General features: G+C 42.8%; 4 protein-coding genes across 4 annotated transcripts in view; 2 read left to right on the top strand and 2 right to left on the bottom strand.

The window, feature by feature from the left end:
* LOC124048600 (integrin alpha-2-like) overlaps window positions 1-1,666 on the top strand; it is a 37,771-nt gene extending 36,105 nt beyond the window's left edge. The window contains exons 28-29 of the mRNA XM_046369549.1: window positions 45-161; window positions 528-1,666. Coding sequence (XP_046225505.1) covers window positions 45-161; window positions 528-620 — 210 coding nt within the window. The 3' untranslated portion in view covers window positions 621-1,666. The remainder of the gene's footprint in view (window positions 1-44; window positions 162-527) is intronic.
* A 2-nt stretch (window positions 1,667-1,668) lies between these two features.
* LOC124048602 (molybdopterin synthase catalytic subunit) lies at window positions 1,669-5,252 on the bottom strand. Its single transcript, XM_046369550.1, has 4 exons — window positions 5,120-5,252; window positions 3,227-3,380; window positions 2,934-3,057; window positions 1,669-2,107 (listed from the first exon to the last, which is right to left on the bottom strand). Exons 1-4 carry the CDS (start codon window positions 5,238-5,240, stop codon window positions 2,039-2,041), a joined length of 468 nt encoding a protein of 155 aa, XP_046225506.1. The 5' UTR covers window positions 5,241-5,252; the 3' UTR covers window positions 1,669-2,038.
* A 203-nt stretch (window positions 5,253-5,455) lies between these two features.
* LOC124048603 (molybdopterin synthase sulfur carrier subunit) lies at window positions 5,456-6,107 on the bottom strand. Its single transcript, XM_046369551.1, has 3 exons — window positions 5,953-6,107; window positions 5,687-5,808; window positions 5,456-5,594 (listed from the first exon to the last, which is right to left on the bottom strand). Exons 1-3 carry the CDS (start codon window positions 5,962-5,964, stop codon window positions 5,468-5,470), a joined length of 261 nt encoding a protein of 86 aa, XP_046225507.1. The 5' UTR covers window positions 5,965-6,107; the 3' UTR covers window positions 5,456-5,467.
* Window positions 6,108-7,681: 1,574 nt separating this feature from the next.
* On the top strand, window positions 7,682-15,130 carry LOC124048599 (follistatin-A-like). Its single transcript, XM_046369548.1, has 6 exons — window positions 7,682-7,952; window positions 8,875-9,066; window positions 9,353-9,571; window positions 10,421-10,645; window positions 12,392-12,622; window positions 13,462-15,130. The coding sequence occupies exons 1-6, from the start codon at window positions 7,859-7,861 to the stop codon at window positions 13,476-13,478; spliced, it is 978 nt and encodes a 325-aa protein (XP_046225504.1). The 5' UTR covers window positions 7,682-7,858; the 3' UTR covers window positions 13,479-15,130.
* The last annotated feature ends 231 nt before the right edge of the window (window positions 15,131-15,361 follow it).

The raw sequence follows: 15,361 nt of genomic DNA, 5'->3' as shown, positions 1-15,361 counted from the left end.
CGTAAGCGTGATACATCCCGCCTCCTGTCCTGTCCTGTCTGCAGGTTGGCGTCACCATCAGTAAACCAGGGGTGAAAGGAGAGGTGCCTGTAGGCGTTATTGCGGGCAGTGTGATTGGAGGCCTGCTTCTATTGGCTCTGGTCATTGGTCTGCTTTGGAAGGTATTGTATGCGTTCAGTCTTTCGTTGACTTTACTGCTGTGAAACTCCCTTCACAGCAGATGCTCTGAGTTTATCATACCAAGACCAAGAAGTACTACCATGTCATATTTTACGTCTCTCTGTCTCTCTCTCCCTCTCTCTCTCTCTCTCCCTCTCCGTCTCTCTCTCTCTTTCTCTCTCTCCCTCTCTGTCTCTCTCTCCCTCTCTGTCTCTCTCTCCCTCTCTGTCTCTCTCTCCCTCTCTGTCTCTCTCTCCCTCTCTGTCTCTCTCTCCCTCTCTGTCTCTCTCTCCCTCTCTGTCTCTCTCTCCCTCTCTGTCTCTCTCTCCCTCTCTGTCTCTCTCTCCCTCTCTGTCTCTCTCCCCCAGTTTGGCTTCTTCCGGAGAAAGTACAAGCAACTGATGCAGAACACTGACGAGGATGAGGCAGAGACGGAGGGACTGGAGAACACAGCCGCGTGAGAACTAGGCACGGGAAAGAACCCATCTCGGAAAAGACAATGTGCCTACAGATTGAGAACACATAATGGCCAACGGACCACGACCACACACAAACAGTAACTGAACAAACATGAGTTGTACATACATATTGAACCAAGGGCTTGTTATAGTGGAAAGGGGCTGTCTGCTTGCGTTGGTGGCTTTAAAATGGTTTGGGTTGTGAAGTGAACGGAGTGTTTTGAGTGAGCAGAAAGACATTGGCCCTCTGACCATCAAACACATCCATACAAAGACCCCATTATGTCTGCCATCTTGGATCCTCTATAGGAAAGTAAATAATCTACGGTGCATTTTTTTACTTACTGAATTCATACTTGGGTACTGGTTTATTTTTGTTCAAATGATTGTTGCTTTTTTTTAGTCATAGGCCTATTGTTGGATAAGAAGCTTGTGTATAGTCATTTGTCATCTCTCTGGATGTTACTGTGCAATTTACTGTGCAATTGGTTGGAAAGCACAGAAGTATATTATAAATAGCCTTTCAAATGGATATGGAAAATAGCCTACGCATAAGAGATTGTAGACAATCGGCGTGGTTATCATATGTTGGCATTTGGCATGCTCAGCGTTTCCCTTTGCAGAGGGGTTTAACATTCCGTTGATGCTGAGGCATCCTTTTGTGTGTGTACCTAATAGCAACATTTGAACAGAATCCACAACCCTTCTTTCCTACCTTCACTGGTGCACTTCCTGCCTCTGAGTATCTCAGTCGCGGTTTTCCAGAGACAACACTGTATAGTTACTACCAGCCGTACAACTGTGAAGACACTGTTTTAGAAAATACACTGTACTCAGATCAGATGACTATAAAAATGGATGGATTTACTATTTGTACAAATGTTGCGATATCAGAGCGAAAGGCAGTTTTTGAATGTGTAGAAAATGAGAATATTTATTGTGTGTCTTAAATATGAAATATGTATCATTCAGATACAGTATCATCCATTTAAAAAGTGTTTTACTTATTCCCTACACAGCGAAAGTAGAAATAAAATATTGGAAGCGTGTACTGGTTCATTTGTTTATTTGTAAAGTTACTGTATCGTGATTGGGGGAAAAGCGAAGCTGGGTGTAAAGGTACGCGCAGTAGCAAAGACTAAACCCTCTTAGAGAATGTTTACGAGAAAAAATGTTGCACTGTTATTTTTCCAGATATATTTTCAATGGGTACATACCACTTCTTTCCTGAACATTTTATAGCATTCAAATGTTTGAAAGTGTTGTATATATACTGATGGTACATTTTATTTCATTAAAACTTTACGTGCATAAAGGTGTGACTGACTATATTTTTGGATTTAGGGACAGCTTTAAAAAACGGATACAGTGTGTATTACCTAATATTTGGCATAAAAACAGCTCCTAGATAAGGTTAGAGGTCAACTCTGGCATGTCCACTGGCATTCTTTGTTCTCTTTCCAACAGGACTCGTCAGCTTCATACACCTCCTACCAAAGACAGAAAAATCCCCCCAGCATTAGCTTCCTGTGGAACTAATTGCACTAATTCAAACTGTGTCTTCAGACAGGCTCTGCAGCCATGTAACTGAGTCACTTGACAATGATTAGTTTAGTTGTGGAAGTTCACACAACTCTTACTTAAAGTTAAACTTCGGGATTTTGGCAGTGATTGTAGTAATTACATTGTTACTGCACAGGTATATGAGCAACTTAATTGAAAGTGTTTACTAAATGTATGTATGGGTACAATGTAGTACAGAATGGTCACAAGACATATGGTAATCATTAAAGGCATACTTCAGAATTTTGGCAACTACTTTTACTTCCCCAGAGTCAGATGAACTCATGGATACCATTTTTATGTCTCTGCGTCCAGTATCAAGGAAGTTAAGAGGTAGTTTTGCTAACCCGTGTTAGCGCAATGACTGGAAGCCTATGGTATCTACGAGTATGCTAACAGTTACCATAAGACTTCCAGCCATTGCGCTAACGCTAGTGAACAATTTCCGGCAAACAGAGACAGAAAAAATGGTATCCACGAGTTCATGTGACTCTGGGGAAGTAGATTAGGGGTTCGTTGCCAAAATTCTGAAGTATCCCTTTCATGATTACCATATGTCTCGTGACCATTCTGTACTACATTGTACCCATACATACATTTAGTAAACACTTTTAAAAGAAGTTGAATCGATACCTGTGCAGTAACAATAACGACTACAAAAACAACATCGTGTTAATGTGTGTATTTCAGCAATAACAATAGGAAAGCGTCTGCGCTTCTCCGTCTCTAGCCACATGATCAGGTCCTGCTCACCTTCTTCCATATGGGCACGGTGGCTTTCAGGGTATCTATACAGTACTGCACTGCCTCCAGAGAGTCCCCCCGGTGAGGAGACGAGATGCCGATGATCACACTGGCCTCAGTCACAGGCACCACCCTGGAAAATAAAACAATACATGTTTTATAGCATAGTTATCCTATAGTTAGTGTCACAGTTCCCCCACCCATAGTCCGACATACAGTAGTAACTAGTAGTAACTAAGCGTTAGGCAGGCAGGGTGGGTAGTTTACCAGGAATGAGACAGTAAGAGATTTGTGAATCTCACCCCAGTCGATGATGAACACAGATGTGCCTGACAGTCGGCCATCTTGCCCTGATGTCAGTGTATATCTTCCTGAGTTCTGATTCGGCCATGGGGATGTAGGCTTCATACTCCAGCTGTATCACTTTCATCCCTTCGAAACTGTCCCTCGTCGTCCCTGAAATAATGAATCACAATCATCACTGGCATTATGGCCTCAGCTTGGACTGAACATACTATGTGCCACAACTCTGTGTTAGCCTGCTGAACTAAAAGCTAGGCATTCATCGAACCACCTCCATTAAACATGTCAAATTCAAATCAAATTGTATTGGTCACATACACATGGTTAGCAGATTTTAATGCGAGTGTAGTGAAATGCTTGTGCTTCGAGTTCCGACCGCATAGTAATATCTAACAACTAATCTAACAATATCACAACAACTACCTTATGCACACAAGTGTAAAGGAATTAATAAGAATATGTACATCAAAATATATGGATGAGCGATGGCCGATGCCATCGCAAGATGCAGTAAATGGTATAGAGTAGAGTATATACATATGAGATGAGTAATGTAGGGTATGTAAACATTATATAAAGTGCCATTGTTTAAAGTGGTTAGTGATATATTTATTACATCAAGATGCAGTAGATGGTATAGAGTACAGTATATACATATGAGATGAGTAATGTAGGGTATGTAAACATTATATAAAGTGCCATTGTTTAAAGTGATTGGTGATTACATCAGTTATTACAGTTATTACATCCAATTTTTAATTATTAAAGTGGCCAGAGATTTGAGTCAGTATGTTGGCAGCAGCCACTCAACGTTAGTGATGGCTGTTTAACAGTGTGATGGCCTTGAGATAGAAGCTGTTTTTCAGTCTCTTGGTCCCAGCTTTGATGCACCTGTACTGACCTCGCCTTCTGGATAATAGCGTGGTGAACAGGCAGTGGCTCGGTTGGTTGTTGTCCTTGATGATATTTTTGGCCTTCCTGTGACATGGGTTCTGTAGGTGTTCTGGAGGGCAGGTAGTTTGCCCCCGGTGATGCGTTGTGCAGACCTCACTACCCTCTGGAGAGCCTTAAGGTTGTGGGTGGTGATACAGCCCGACAGGATGCTCTCGATTGTGTATCTAAGTGTTTTTGGTGACAAGACACATTTCTTCAGCCTCCTGAGGTTGAAGAGGCGCTGTTACGCCTTCTTTACCACGCTGTAGGTGTGGGTGGACCATTTCAGTTTGTCTGTGATGTGTACGCCAAGGAACTTAAAACTTTCCACCTTCTCCACTACTGTCCTGTCAATGTGGATAGGGTGGTGCTCCCTCAGCTGTTTCCTGAAGTCTAAGATCATCTCCTTTGTTTTGTTGATGTTGAGTGTGAGGTTGTTTTCCTCACACCACACTCCGAGTGCCCTCACCTCCTCCCTGTAGGCCGTCTCGTCGTTGTTGGTAATCAAGCCTACCACTGTAGTGTCGTCTGCAAACTTGATGATTGAGTTGGAGGCGTGCATGGCCACGCAGTCGTGGGTGAACAGGGAGTACAGGAGAGGGCTGAGAACGCACCCTTGTGGGGCCCCAGTGTTTAGGATCAGCGGGGTGGAGATGTTGTTTCCTACCCTCACCACCTGGGGGCGGCCCATTAGAAAGTTCAGGACCCAGTTTCACAGGGCGGGGTCGAGACCCAGGGTCTCAAGCTTAATGACGAGTTTGGAGGGTACTATGGTGTTAAATGTGTAGTCTGAGGCAATCCGGATCTCACAGGTTACTCACTCAATCCTGCTTAATCATCCTTATTTTAAACAGAAATATCCATGACACCTTACATTGGTCAGTAAAACAGTGAGTGTTCTGATAAAACAGTAGACATAAAAGATTAGTTGAGCTGAGCTGTGTGTAGTCCCTACCCACCTATGAAGATGGAGATGGCTCCACAGGAAGGGCAGGAGACAGAGTCTGACACTGTGTCCACAGAGAGTTTGTCATGTGTCAGTTTAACGAGATCCCTGGGATCCCCTTCCGCCTCAGCCATCTGGGTTAGGAATGAGGGATGAGGACTCTAAAAGAAGCAGACATTTGTCATTGTATTGAAATTGGTGGAGATTGTGAAAAAGTAGTCTACTTTACCGCAAGGGACAAAAATCTGAACCTAAAGGCAAAGTAATTCAAAAGGACAATACTGCATATGCAATATGAATTTGTCTTCCATGATTAAGAGAGTAAATGTTAATTCATTTTTTTACCTAAATTATGTTTGATTTATCCTCCACTTAACGGCGGAATAACAGCAACCTCATCCCCATCCCTAAGGCTCACACGCACGTCCCCAAGGGCCAGGTACTCCTGTCGCACAGCCAAAACAACTGAATCGCGCACAGCAGATAGTCTTGGGAATAAAGAAAATACATTACATGAATAAAGTAACGAGTTAAATGACTAAGATATCTTCTAATTGAACTTGTAGGGTCTCGTATTTACCTGGGGTGTCTGCTGACAAGGTCTTGCCACAGCTCGACGGTCGTCAGTTCTGAGGCGACCCTGATCGTCTCCGATTTGAGTCCCGTCAGCTCGGCACTTTTGGCGAAATAGAACACTGACACCTATTGAACACGTACAAACACACACATTGCTGAAGGCCTAACTTTGACAGATATGAAGACACTGACAGTTCAGAATAATATTGAAATAATTCTGCATCCCACTTGTTTTATTTTTGGCAAATACAAACCGCCAACTGCGCTTACCTCGGTAGTCATGGATTAAGTTGTATCCGCAACATTGATAAATTAATGTAGACTATGATACTACTGCAGGACTCCAGGCCCGTAGACTACCAAGGGAGAATCTCAATTGCAACCTCCGGGCGTCCTCTCTCCTCGCCTCCTTCTCAAAACCCATTGGATGAGATAGCCATAGATCCCGCCCATCTGAGCTTCTCCTCCAATGGGTTCTGAGAAGGACGCAGAAGCGAGACCGCGAGGTAAAAATCAATTGAGATTTTTCCATTCATATCTACGTTCACACTCACTCCTTGCAGTCAGCTGACTAGAAGGCAGGAAATAGGTGGAGCGTACATTCACTCCAAAACTAACAGACAGGCCACCAGATGTCCCCATAACACATTACAAATGTAGGCTAGACCCAAAGAAAAAAATCTAAAACCACACCCCCCCCTATCATTCACAGCTGTTATGCCATACTCTACTTCTACGTCTCTCTGGTATTGCTTTTTTGAGGTTGAACCTATGTAAACTAGTACTAATATGTATCGGTTGCAAAAGGTTGTAAATGTCAAATTAACCATTTAAAGGGGCAGTCTACAGTTGCCATATCCATTTTTGGACTTAGAAATTAATGATATGTACCAATTGATCCTTGAAGAATATAAACGTACAAATGCCCCGTGAGCTTAGTTCAACTTTCGTACCCCATCAGAACCCACAATGTAAGCTTGTTTACTCAAATGTTTGTAAACAAAGTAAATGTAAACAAGCACTGTATAGCCTCAAGTTATGATTAATATAATGTTGATATCGATGTTGATATCATGGATGGGAAAAGGCCTTGCATCCATAGCAGCTGTCTCTTCATTTGAGAGTGGTTACATTTCTCCAGCCCCATAGAAATATAAAGAGATTCTCCAGCTTTAACCTTGAATGCAACGTGAGATGCTACCTGTTGACCCGTTGAGACATATGGGAAAGATCCATATTACAAGCAAAACTAAGGCTGTTCTGCGGGCAACTAAACTTTGGTTAATTAACGAATTACGTTTATCTTTAAAAATATATTTGGAGACGGGATTGGATAGCCTATATTTATATATTTGACCCCAGCGAATGAGGGCCACACAACTGTCCAATCTATTATTGGAATGGTGGTATTCTAACAGCTATTATTATCATCTGTTAGTCGCTATCTATTCACACTGCAATGGAGCACTTAAAAAGATTAACGCATCAAAACTGGAGCTGAGGCCACAGCCTATGCTTGGGGGTACTAGCCCACTGGAAAATAATTCTGCCCAATCCAGTAACTCTATTGCATTTGTATTTCTCGCTTGACAAGAAATCACTCTTGTAATATATTTTTTTGTTGCATCAAATGAATTTCAATGGCAATTTAAAACTGAGCTGGTAGTATGACATTTTACTCAACACGTCTTTTTGAGCAAACAACAGCAAGTGAGCTGTGAAACATACACATCGTATGGTGTTCAAGTATCTGTACAGTTCATGACACAGGTAGCCTACAATTTATGAAATCTGAATAAAAAGGTGCGAGTCCCATCGTAAAAGCCTGATATTAATGCCCTCTCTGGTCAACATTGTGGTCTTGCCACGCACCTCCACCATCAGTACTCCTGCCCCCAAAGCAGTCTTTAATGCAAGCTCAATATTGAGTTGCTCTTCAGTAGACTACTTGATGAAGGGGAAGCTATAATATAATATATCTCTTTCTCCACCCCCCACCAATTTGAAGACCGCCCACTTCAGATATATTGCTTGAGGAGACCCCTTTAAAGATTTAAAAAGAGAGACGGAGTCGGACAGTTTGACAGTCACTCACTGAGGGTTGGCATTGCGTGCGCACAGACACAACTTCTTCGCTGCGCGTCTAGTCGCTCACGCCAGTCCGCCTTCTGTCCTCATGTTTAGGATGCTACAAACACCGCAGCTCCGCCAAGGCGTCATTGCGCTTTTCATGTGGTTCACTCACTTTATGGAGGACCACAAAGTCCAGGGTGAGTATGCTATGATTAATTATGTGATATGGAATAACTTTTTAAGGTCTAGTTGTAGGCGACATTTGTCATTGGTGCATCAGCCCATGGGAACCTTCATTCAACCTAGTGACATATAGTAGTGTCTTATCTCATACAACATGGAAAGGCAACTGCATGGGTGTGTAATTTTGAGTTAAATCTTTGCTTCTGACTTTCTGGACTGAATTCAGTTGTAGTTATGTACTTTCATGTTTTTTGCACTTCCAAATTACCACATTTTCTAAGAAAACGCGGTACCAAGCTCAGTAAATGCATCTTTCAAATACGTCATAAGAACATATGGGTGATTTTGTATTAAACGATCGGTGATTGTCTCTGAAACAAAAGATGTTGGCTCTAATGAAGTTCATGGCAAAATGCTATCCGTCATAAAATTACGCGTGGGTAGTCTGAAGAAGGAATCTATTGCACATGGAGATTGGTTAACATAACTCCCTATACCTTTACAAGTGGGTCAATGTCCTGCGAGCTGAGCTGAGACAGATGGACTGGTGAGTCCCAAGGAGGAGTTACGCGCGGCTCCTCTCGTGCGTCCTTTGGTGAAATCCCGCTGCGTTGGGATTTATTGGTCTTTACGCAATCAGACACATTTGGCAGAGTCTGTATTGTAGAACTTTGCTCTAAACACACACACACACACACACACACACACACACACACACACACACACACACACACACACACACACACACACACACACACACACACACACACACACACACACACACACACACACACTTTTTTGCTTAGAGCAAAGTTCTAGGGTGTTATAGGGGGAAATGTGGTGTTGTTTACGCTGTAGCCTGCTCAAATAAGGCTCTACTTTACCGTTATATCTGTGATATGAGACGTTAATTGGACATGGGCTGTCTCTCTCCAGCCGGTAACTGCTGGTTGCAGCAGGGTAAGAACGGCCGGTGCCAGGTGCTCTACATGTCCGGGATGACCCGGGAGGACTGCTGCAGGAGTGGCCGCCTGGGCACGGCCTGGACCGAGGAAGACGTGCCCAACAGCACGCTGTTCCGGTGGATGATCTTCAATGGAGGCGCGCCTAATTGCATACCTTGTAAAGGTGAGTGAACGTGTGTGGTAATGATGAATGTCCTCATTGCAAGCGGTGCAACACTATCCTGGAAACCTGGTGGAACTTCTTGCAAAAAAACCTCCAACATGTTATAAAGTGTGTGACATGTAATGCTAATGAATAACTCCCACATAGTATCCTGTGATAATCGGTTTTGATAAAGGCATTTGTCCTTATATCAGACGGACCCATTATGTATGATGACCGGTTCCTCCATCCGTCCATCCATCCATCCATCCATCCATCCAACCAACCATCCATCCATCCATTTCAGAAACATGCGACAGCGTCGACTGTGGTCCTGGGAAGAGATGCAAGATGAACAAGAGGAACAAGCCTAGGTGTGTGTGTGCTCCGGACTGCTCCAACGTCACAGGGCAGGGGTCCGTCTGTGGGTCCGATGGAAAGTCCTACAGGGACGAGTGCACCATGCTCAGGGCCCGGTGCAGAAACCATCCCAACCTGGAGGTCCAGTACCACGGGCGCTGCCGCAGTAAGTCCCTCTCAGGATTAGGGTAGCAAAATTCGGGAAACTTTGCCAAAATTCGTACGTTTCCCCAGATACAGTATCCCAGTTGTAGGATCCCTCCCTGCTTACTCCCTCTTGATTCTGGGAATTTTTGGAAACGTTTCAGGAATTTTGCAACCCAGCCAGTTCATTAATACAGGGTCAAATGAGGACATGCTCTCACTTTTGGTGAGGAACTTTCAGCCAGATTTAGCTTCCATTTCCAGTCTTTCACTTATATGTGTTATTTCAGAAACAATTGTCTGACTTGTGAGACTATACCAGGTTTAGATTAAAAGACTGGTTTCCCATGTATGGCACAAGGGGCATACTGTACTTACTGTTTATGACCTGGAGGCAGTAGACTAGGCATTACTAGGCTCCCTGCCTAAAGTGGGCCAGGATTCACTCACTGGTAGACAGTGCACACACTTCAGAGTGTGTGAGGCTGAGTATCAACTATTGTAGACTGGTGAACCAACCTGATTCTCAGCACATGTTCTGGTGCATGGGCATAGAAACAGCTGGTTTAGACAACTTTAGAGTATTGCAGGTCCAAAAAAAGACTAGAAGTGTGAGGCGAAGTCTGTCATCTGACTTCACACATAGGCTAAGTCAAACTTGGGCAGTAAGGAAAGCTTATATATTACTGCTCCATAGCAGCAAAGGGAAAAACAAACATCACATGTGAGTGAATACTCACCTGGCGCGATCTGAGATTGGTGAAGTGAAATGATCTAATTGTGTCTAATTGAATGGTTCACGTGTCATGAACAGTGTCACATTAGTCAGTCATGCCTCTAAATGTTTCTGTGTGCGTGTTTCCATCCACAGAGACATGTCATGGAGTCCGCTGTCCCGGTAGCGCGTCGTGTGTCGTGGACCAAACGAATAACGCCTACTGTGTGACATGTAATCACCAGTGTCCAGAGGTGACATCACCAGACCAGTACCTGTGTGGGAACGATGGTGTTGTTTACGCCAGCTCCTGCCACCTGAGGAGAGCCACGTGCATCTTGGGAAGGTCCATTGGTGTGGCCTACGAAGGGAAATGCATTGGTAACTACTAGAGCGTCAATATATGGAGTTGTACGTGAAGTTGATACATCAGTTGTCGAATGGAGTTTGGACACACCTGCTCATTCTAGGGTTTTTCTTTATTTTGACAATTTTCTACATTGTAGAATAATAGTGAGAACATCAAAACTATGAAATAGCACATATGGAATCATGTAGTAACCAAGAAAGTATTAAACAAATCAAAATATATTTTATATTTGAGATTCTTCAAAGTAGCCACCTTTGCCTTGAGGACAGCTTTGCACACTCTTGGCATTCTCTCAACCAGCTTCATGAGGTAGTCACCTGGAATGCATTTCAATTACAGGTATACCCTGTTAAAAGTTCATTAGTGGAATTTCTTTCCTTCTTGATGCGTTTGAGCCAATCAGCTGATAGTCAATCATTACTTTAAGACAAGATGGTCAGTCAATCTGGAAAATGTCAAGAACTTTGAATGTTTCTTTAAGTGCAGTCACAAAAAACCTTCAAGCGCTATGATGAAACTGGCTCTCATGAGGACCGCCACAGGAAAGGAAGACCAGGAGTTACCTCTGCTGCAGCCCAAATAAATTCTTCACAGAGTTCAAGTAACAGTTACATTTCAACATCAACTGTTCAGAGGAGACTGTGTGAATCAGTTCTTCATGGTCGAATTGCTGTAAAGAAACCACTACTAAAGGATTCCAGTAATAAGAAGAGAGTTGCTTGAGCCAAGAAACACGAGCAATTGACATTAGACCAGTCGAAATCTGTCCTTTGGTCTGATGAGTCCAAATTTGATATTTATGGCTCCAACCGTCATGTCTTTGTGAGACGTAGAGTAGGTGAACGGATGATCTCTGCATGGAGGAGGAAGTGTGATGGTGAAGTTTTTTTTTGTTGCTGGTGACACTGTCTGTGATTTATTTAGAATTCAAGGCACACTTAACCGGCATGGCTACCACAGCATTCTGCAACGATGCACCATCCCATCTGATTTGCGCTTAGTGGGACTATCATTTGTTTTTCAACAGGACAATGACCCAACACACCTTCAGGCTGTGTAAGGGCTATTTGACCAAGAAGGAGAGTGATGGAGTGCTGTATCAGATGACCTGGCCTCCACAATCACCCGACCTCAACCCAATTGAGATGGTTTGGGATGAGTTGGAGCGCAGAGTGAAGGAAAAGCAGCCAACAAGTGCTCAGCATATGTGGGAACTCCTTCAAGGCTGTTGGAGAAGCCTTCCAGGTGAAGCTGGTTGAGAGAAGGCCAAGCGTGTGCAAAGCTGTCATCAAGGCAAAGGGTGGCTATTTGAAGAATCTAAAATATATTTAGATTTGTTTGACACTTTCTGGTTACTACATGATTCCATATATGTTATTTCCTAGTTTTGATGTGTTCACTATTAATCTACAATGTAGATAAAATTGTTTAAAAAAAAGAAAATACTTGAATGAGTGGGTGTGTCCAAACTTTTGACCGGTATTGTAGATTGATGAAGATTTTAGTGCTTTGATCTGCCAAGCTTTCGGTCACAAAGACCTTTGTCAGATTATACTGGAGTAGTAGGTCTACTAAGCATCAGAAAACGTGTCTGTTCTGTCCGTTCTAATTCACACAGGCAGGGCACTAAAGTCTATTGGCGCCATCACCAGAATCATGCTGTCTGTTTGAGTCAGAAAATGGATCTGCACTGGCCTGGGCCTGTGAGGGAGTGTAACAATAGTGACTGATGCTCTCTGTGTGCGTCTCCTCTCCAGGCGCCAGGTCATGCGAGGACATTGTGTGTCGGGGAGCAAAGCGTTGTCTGTGGGATGAAGCGAGTGGCCGCGGACGCTGCTCCGTGTGCGATGAAGCGTGTCCAGATAGTCGGCATGCCGAGAGTGTGTGCGCCAGTGACAACAACACCTACCCCAGCGAGTGTTCCATGAGGCAGGCCGCCTGTGCTCAGCAGCGCCTCCTGGAGGTCAAACACTCAGGATCCTGCAACTGTAAGTACATGGTTGCATTTCAAATGGCACCCTATTCTCTATATAGAGCACTACTTTCGACCAGAGCGACGCATCCATTGAGAACTTAGGAGAAAGTGGCTCCAACTCCAATACATGCATTTCGCCAGTCAGTTTACCCAAATGTTTACCCAAATGTTTACCCAAGGTCATCATTGAGGGGAAAATCCTAAGTAACATCAATGCGTTACTAAGTTAACATTTGACTTAAGTGGAGGTTAGGATAAAAATAACTCCAATCCATCCCTCATCCCATTTTCACAACGTGATGTTATGTTAAAGTTGTCTTAGTGTGCCGATTGTGGCAAAGTCACTTGCTTGTACAAGTATGATAGTGCAGTCTTTATCTCAGCCTGGGGACGAGGTTAGATACAATGTAAAGGCAAACCTTATGACCGAACCCCTCATAAATGGACTGTTATTCTATTGTTCCCGTGATGATTGATTCATTCAAAACATGGATGAATGTATCCCATCCTATAAATACCACAATGCCTTGTATTTCTCCTGTAAACAGTAAACAGTAATGTTGCTGTGATTAAATGATTTCAGCATGTGGATTATGAGGACTGGGTTTTGGATGGTTTGTTTTTTGGATGGGGTTTTGACTACATCTGCCTGTGGATGTTTGTTATGAAGATAAATATTTTTAAAGGGCAAATACCACCCTAACAGGGTGGTCCTTTGCAGAAATGGGATTGGTCCCAGTCCCGTCTTGTGCATCAGCTGAAAGCGGAGTTTCACAACGCAGAAATGAAGTTGTATTATACTGTATTGTGAGGATGAGTATATGAGCTCTGTTCTGTTCTCTCTATTTTCAGGTTTAAACCAGGTTTAAACCACTGAGCCAACTAACCCTCATACACCACCACTGCCCTGCCCAGCCCAGCCAACACCCCAGCATCTCAGCCTCCCAGGAACCAGCTTCTATGATAACCAGAATCACCTTGCTTCATGTCCCATGCGGGAGGAGAAGACCGCCAGTGAGTCAAGTCAAGGAGAAGAAGCTAAATGTTGCAGTGAGATTCTCTGCCGTTGTCATGTTCACTGATGCAGCAGCAAGTGAACTGTTTTGTTCTTCCATTTAGTCATCATCAGACACGGAACTTTGAGGAAGAGGAGGAGGAAGAAGAGGACGAAAAAGAGCAGGAATACTAGGAATTTTCTCCATCAATACGTCCTCCAACACAGACCGGATGATAAACATTCATAATAGCTGAACAGTGTTTCCGTTCAGCCACAGAATACTGTTCATACTGTACATAAAGTGTATAATTATTTATTGTGCTGAGCCCAGTTTCCCCAGATGCATCTTAAGGCTAAGATCCTATGGTTCTTAACCACAAACTTAGCCTTCAGATGCTTTTGGGAAACCGGACCTATAGGAAGCGAAGAGGAACTAAGCAATCGTATATATTTCAAAACGTCTGTGCGTTGGTTTACTTGTATGTATTTATATATTTTGTTTATTATTATTTATACATTTACAGTGTCAGTCTGTCTTACTGTGTATACCCTTTTGTCTCTCGCATTTTATCCAAAGAGAAAGTGTATTATTTATTTGAGGTGCAATGCTACCCACATTGATGTTCTTCTCATGTAAACTCGTGTAACGCAATTCTCTTATCTGAGCTGTACACATCCGCTTTCCCCCCCCATCTTACCGTGTCCCGCCATTGTGAAATGTTGGCTAGCGAGTTGTGTGTGTTCCAGTTTATTTGATTGAGAACCTTTTTGCTCACCGATGTATATACACCCTTGTGAGAGAAAGGCCCTGGTTTTGTTTACAACTCAAAGCTGACAAAAAATGGCTTTGTCTAGTCTTTGTTGAACAAAAGTTCCCCGTCCTAGTCCAGTACATACCAATACTTTTAGTCAAATAGTCTCTTTCCCGTCAGAAATGTTATAGCTTTTGTGCATTATGGGGAAGAGGATGGAGAATACTGTGACTGAAACAATGTATGTATTATGTTTTATACAACATCGGAGTAGGATTGTTTTTTTTTTCATTTTTCATTTTTGAGTTGACAATATTTTCGTTTTTCATATTTCATAACGTGCCATTTGATACTCTTGTACACTTTGATTTGCCAATGTTTTTCAGTGCGGTCAATCATTGAATGACATCACTCCCTCTGAGCCAAGTAAAATGCAATTTACCACACAATGTTCATCACATACAATATATCATACTTAAGCATGTTGTTTTTCCTCACACTTTTGGGGGATATTCATATGACTTAACTGCTGCGGTAAATTTACTACCTGTTTGTCCAAAACAGAAATCTGTTTTCAGAAGATAACAGCTGCTAAATTTACAGTGGGGATAAACATCGATGAATAAACCCTGGTCTATTTTGTTATATTATGTTGAATAGAGATTCAGTCACAAATATATAGTTTTGTATTTTTTATGTGAATGTTAAATGTACATAATAGCTATTATGATGATATTTGTACAGGGCAAGAGAGTAAAGAATAAAATCATTTTTTCCCTCAAACTTTTTGTGCTTTGTCTACCATTTACACACGACACAAAGCAAATACCTACCTTTCCTCTCCTGTCTACTCAATCCAGTCCAGTGTTTTACATCATCATCAGATTTGCATTAATACAATCACAGCCAGTCAGTCATTTTCTCTCCTCAACTACCTGAGTGTTATCTGTTACTTGTGCTGAAGGACCACATAGATAGATACTGTATTTATCTCCATGTGCAG

This window comes from Oncorhynchus gorbuscha, linkage group LG11, assembly GCF_021184085.1.
Source record: "Oncorhynchus gorbuscha isolate QuinsamMale2020 ecotype Even-year linkage group LG11, OgorEven_v1.0, whole genome shotgun sequence".
In the NCBI taxonomy this organism is placed as follows: domain Eukaryota; kingdom Metazoa; phylum Chordata; class Actinopteri; order Salmoniformes; family Salmonidae; genus Oncorhynchus; species Oncorhynchus gorbuscha.
This window is presented reverse-complemented; position numbering and strand designations above follow the sequence as displayed.

What these genes read in the sequence shown, in the direction of transcription:
- LOC124048602 (XM_046369550.1), bottom strand. Translation starts at nt 5,240, where the DNA reads ATGGCTGAGGCGGAAGGGGATCCCAGGGATCTCGTTAAACTGACACAT. An exon ending in TGTGTTCATCATCGACTGGG is followed by an intron (nt 3,058 to 3,226) that starts GTGAGATTCACA and finishes TTTATTTTCCAG; the next exon opens with GGTGGTGCCTGTGACTGAGG. An exon ending in CCGTGCCCATATGGAAGAAG is followed by an intron (nt 2,108 to 2,933) that starts GTGAGCAGGACC and finishes TGTCTTTGGTAG; the next exon opens with GAGGTGTATGAAGCTGACGA.
- LOC124048599 (XM_046369548.1), top strand. Translation starts at nt 7,859, where the DNA reads ATGTTTAGGATGCTACAAACACCGCAGCTCCGCCAAGGCGTCATTGCG. An exon ending in GTACCACGGGCGCTGCCGCA is followed by an intron (nt 9,572 to 10,420) that starts GTAAGTCCCTCT and finishes TTCCATCCACAG; the next exon opens with AGACATGTCATGGAGTCCGC. An exon ending in CTACGAAGGGAAATGCATTG is followed by an intron (nt 10,646 to 12,391) that starts GTAACTACTAGA and finishes TCTCCTCTCCAG; the next exon opens with GCGCCAGGTCATGCGAGGAC.
- LOC124048603 (XM_046369551.1), bottom strand. An exon ending in CTTGTCAGCAGACACCCCAG is followed by an intron (nt 5,595 to 5,686) that starts GTAAATACGAGA and finishes TTTATTCCCAAG; the next exon opens with ACTATCTGCTGTGCGCGATT.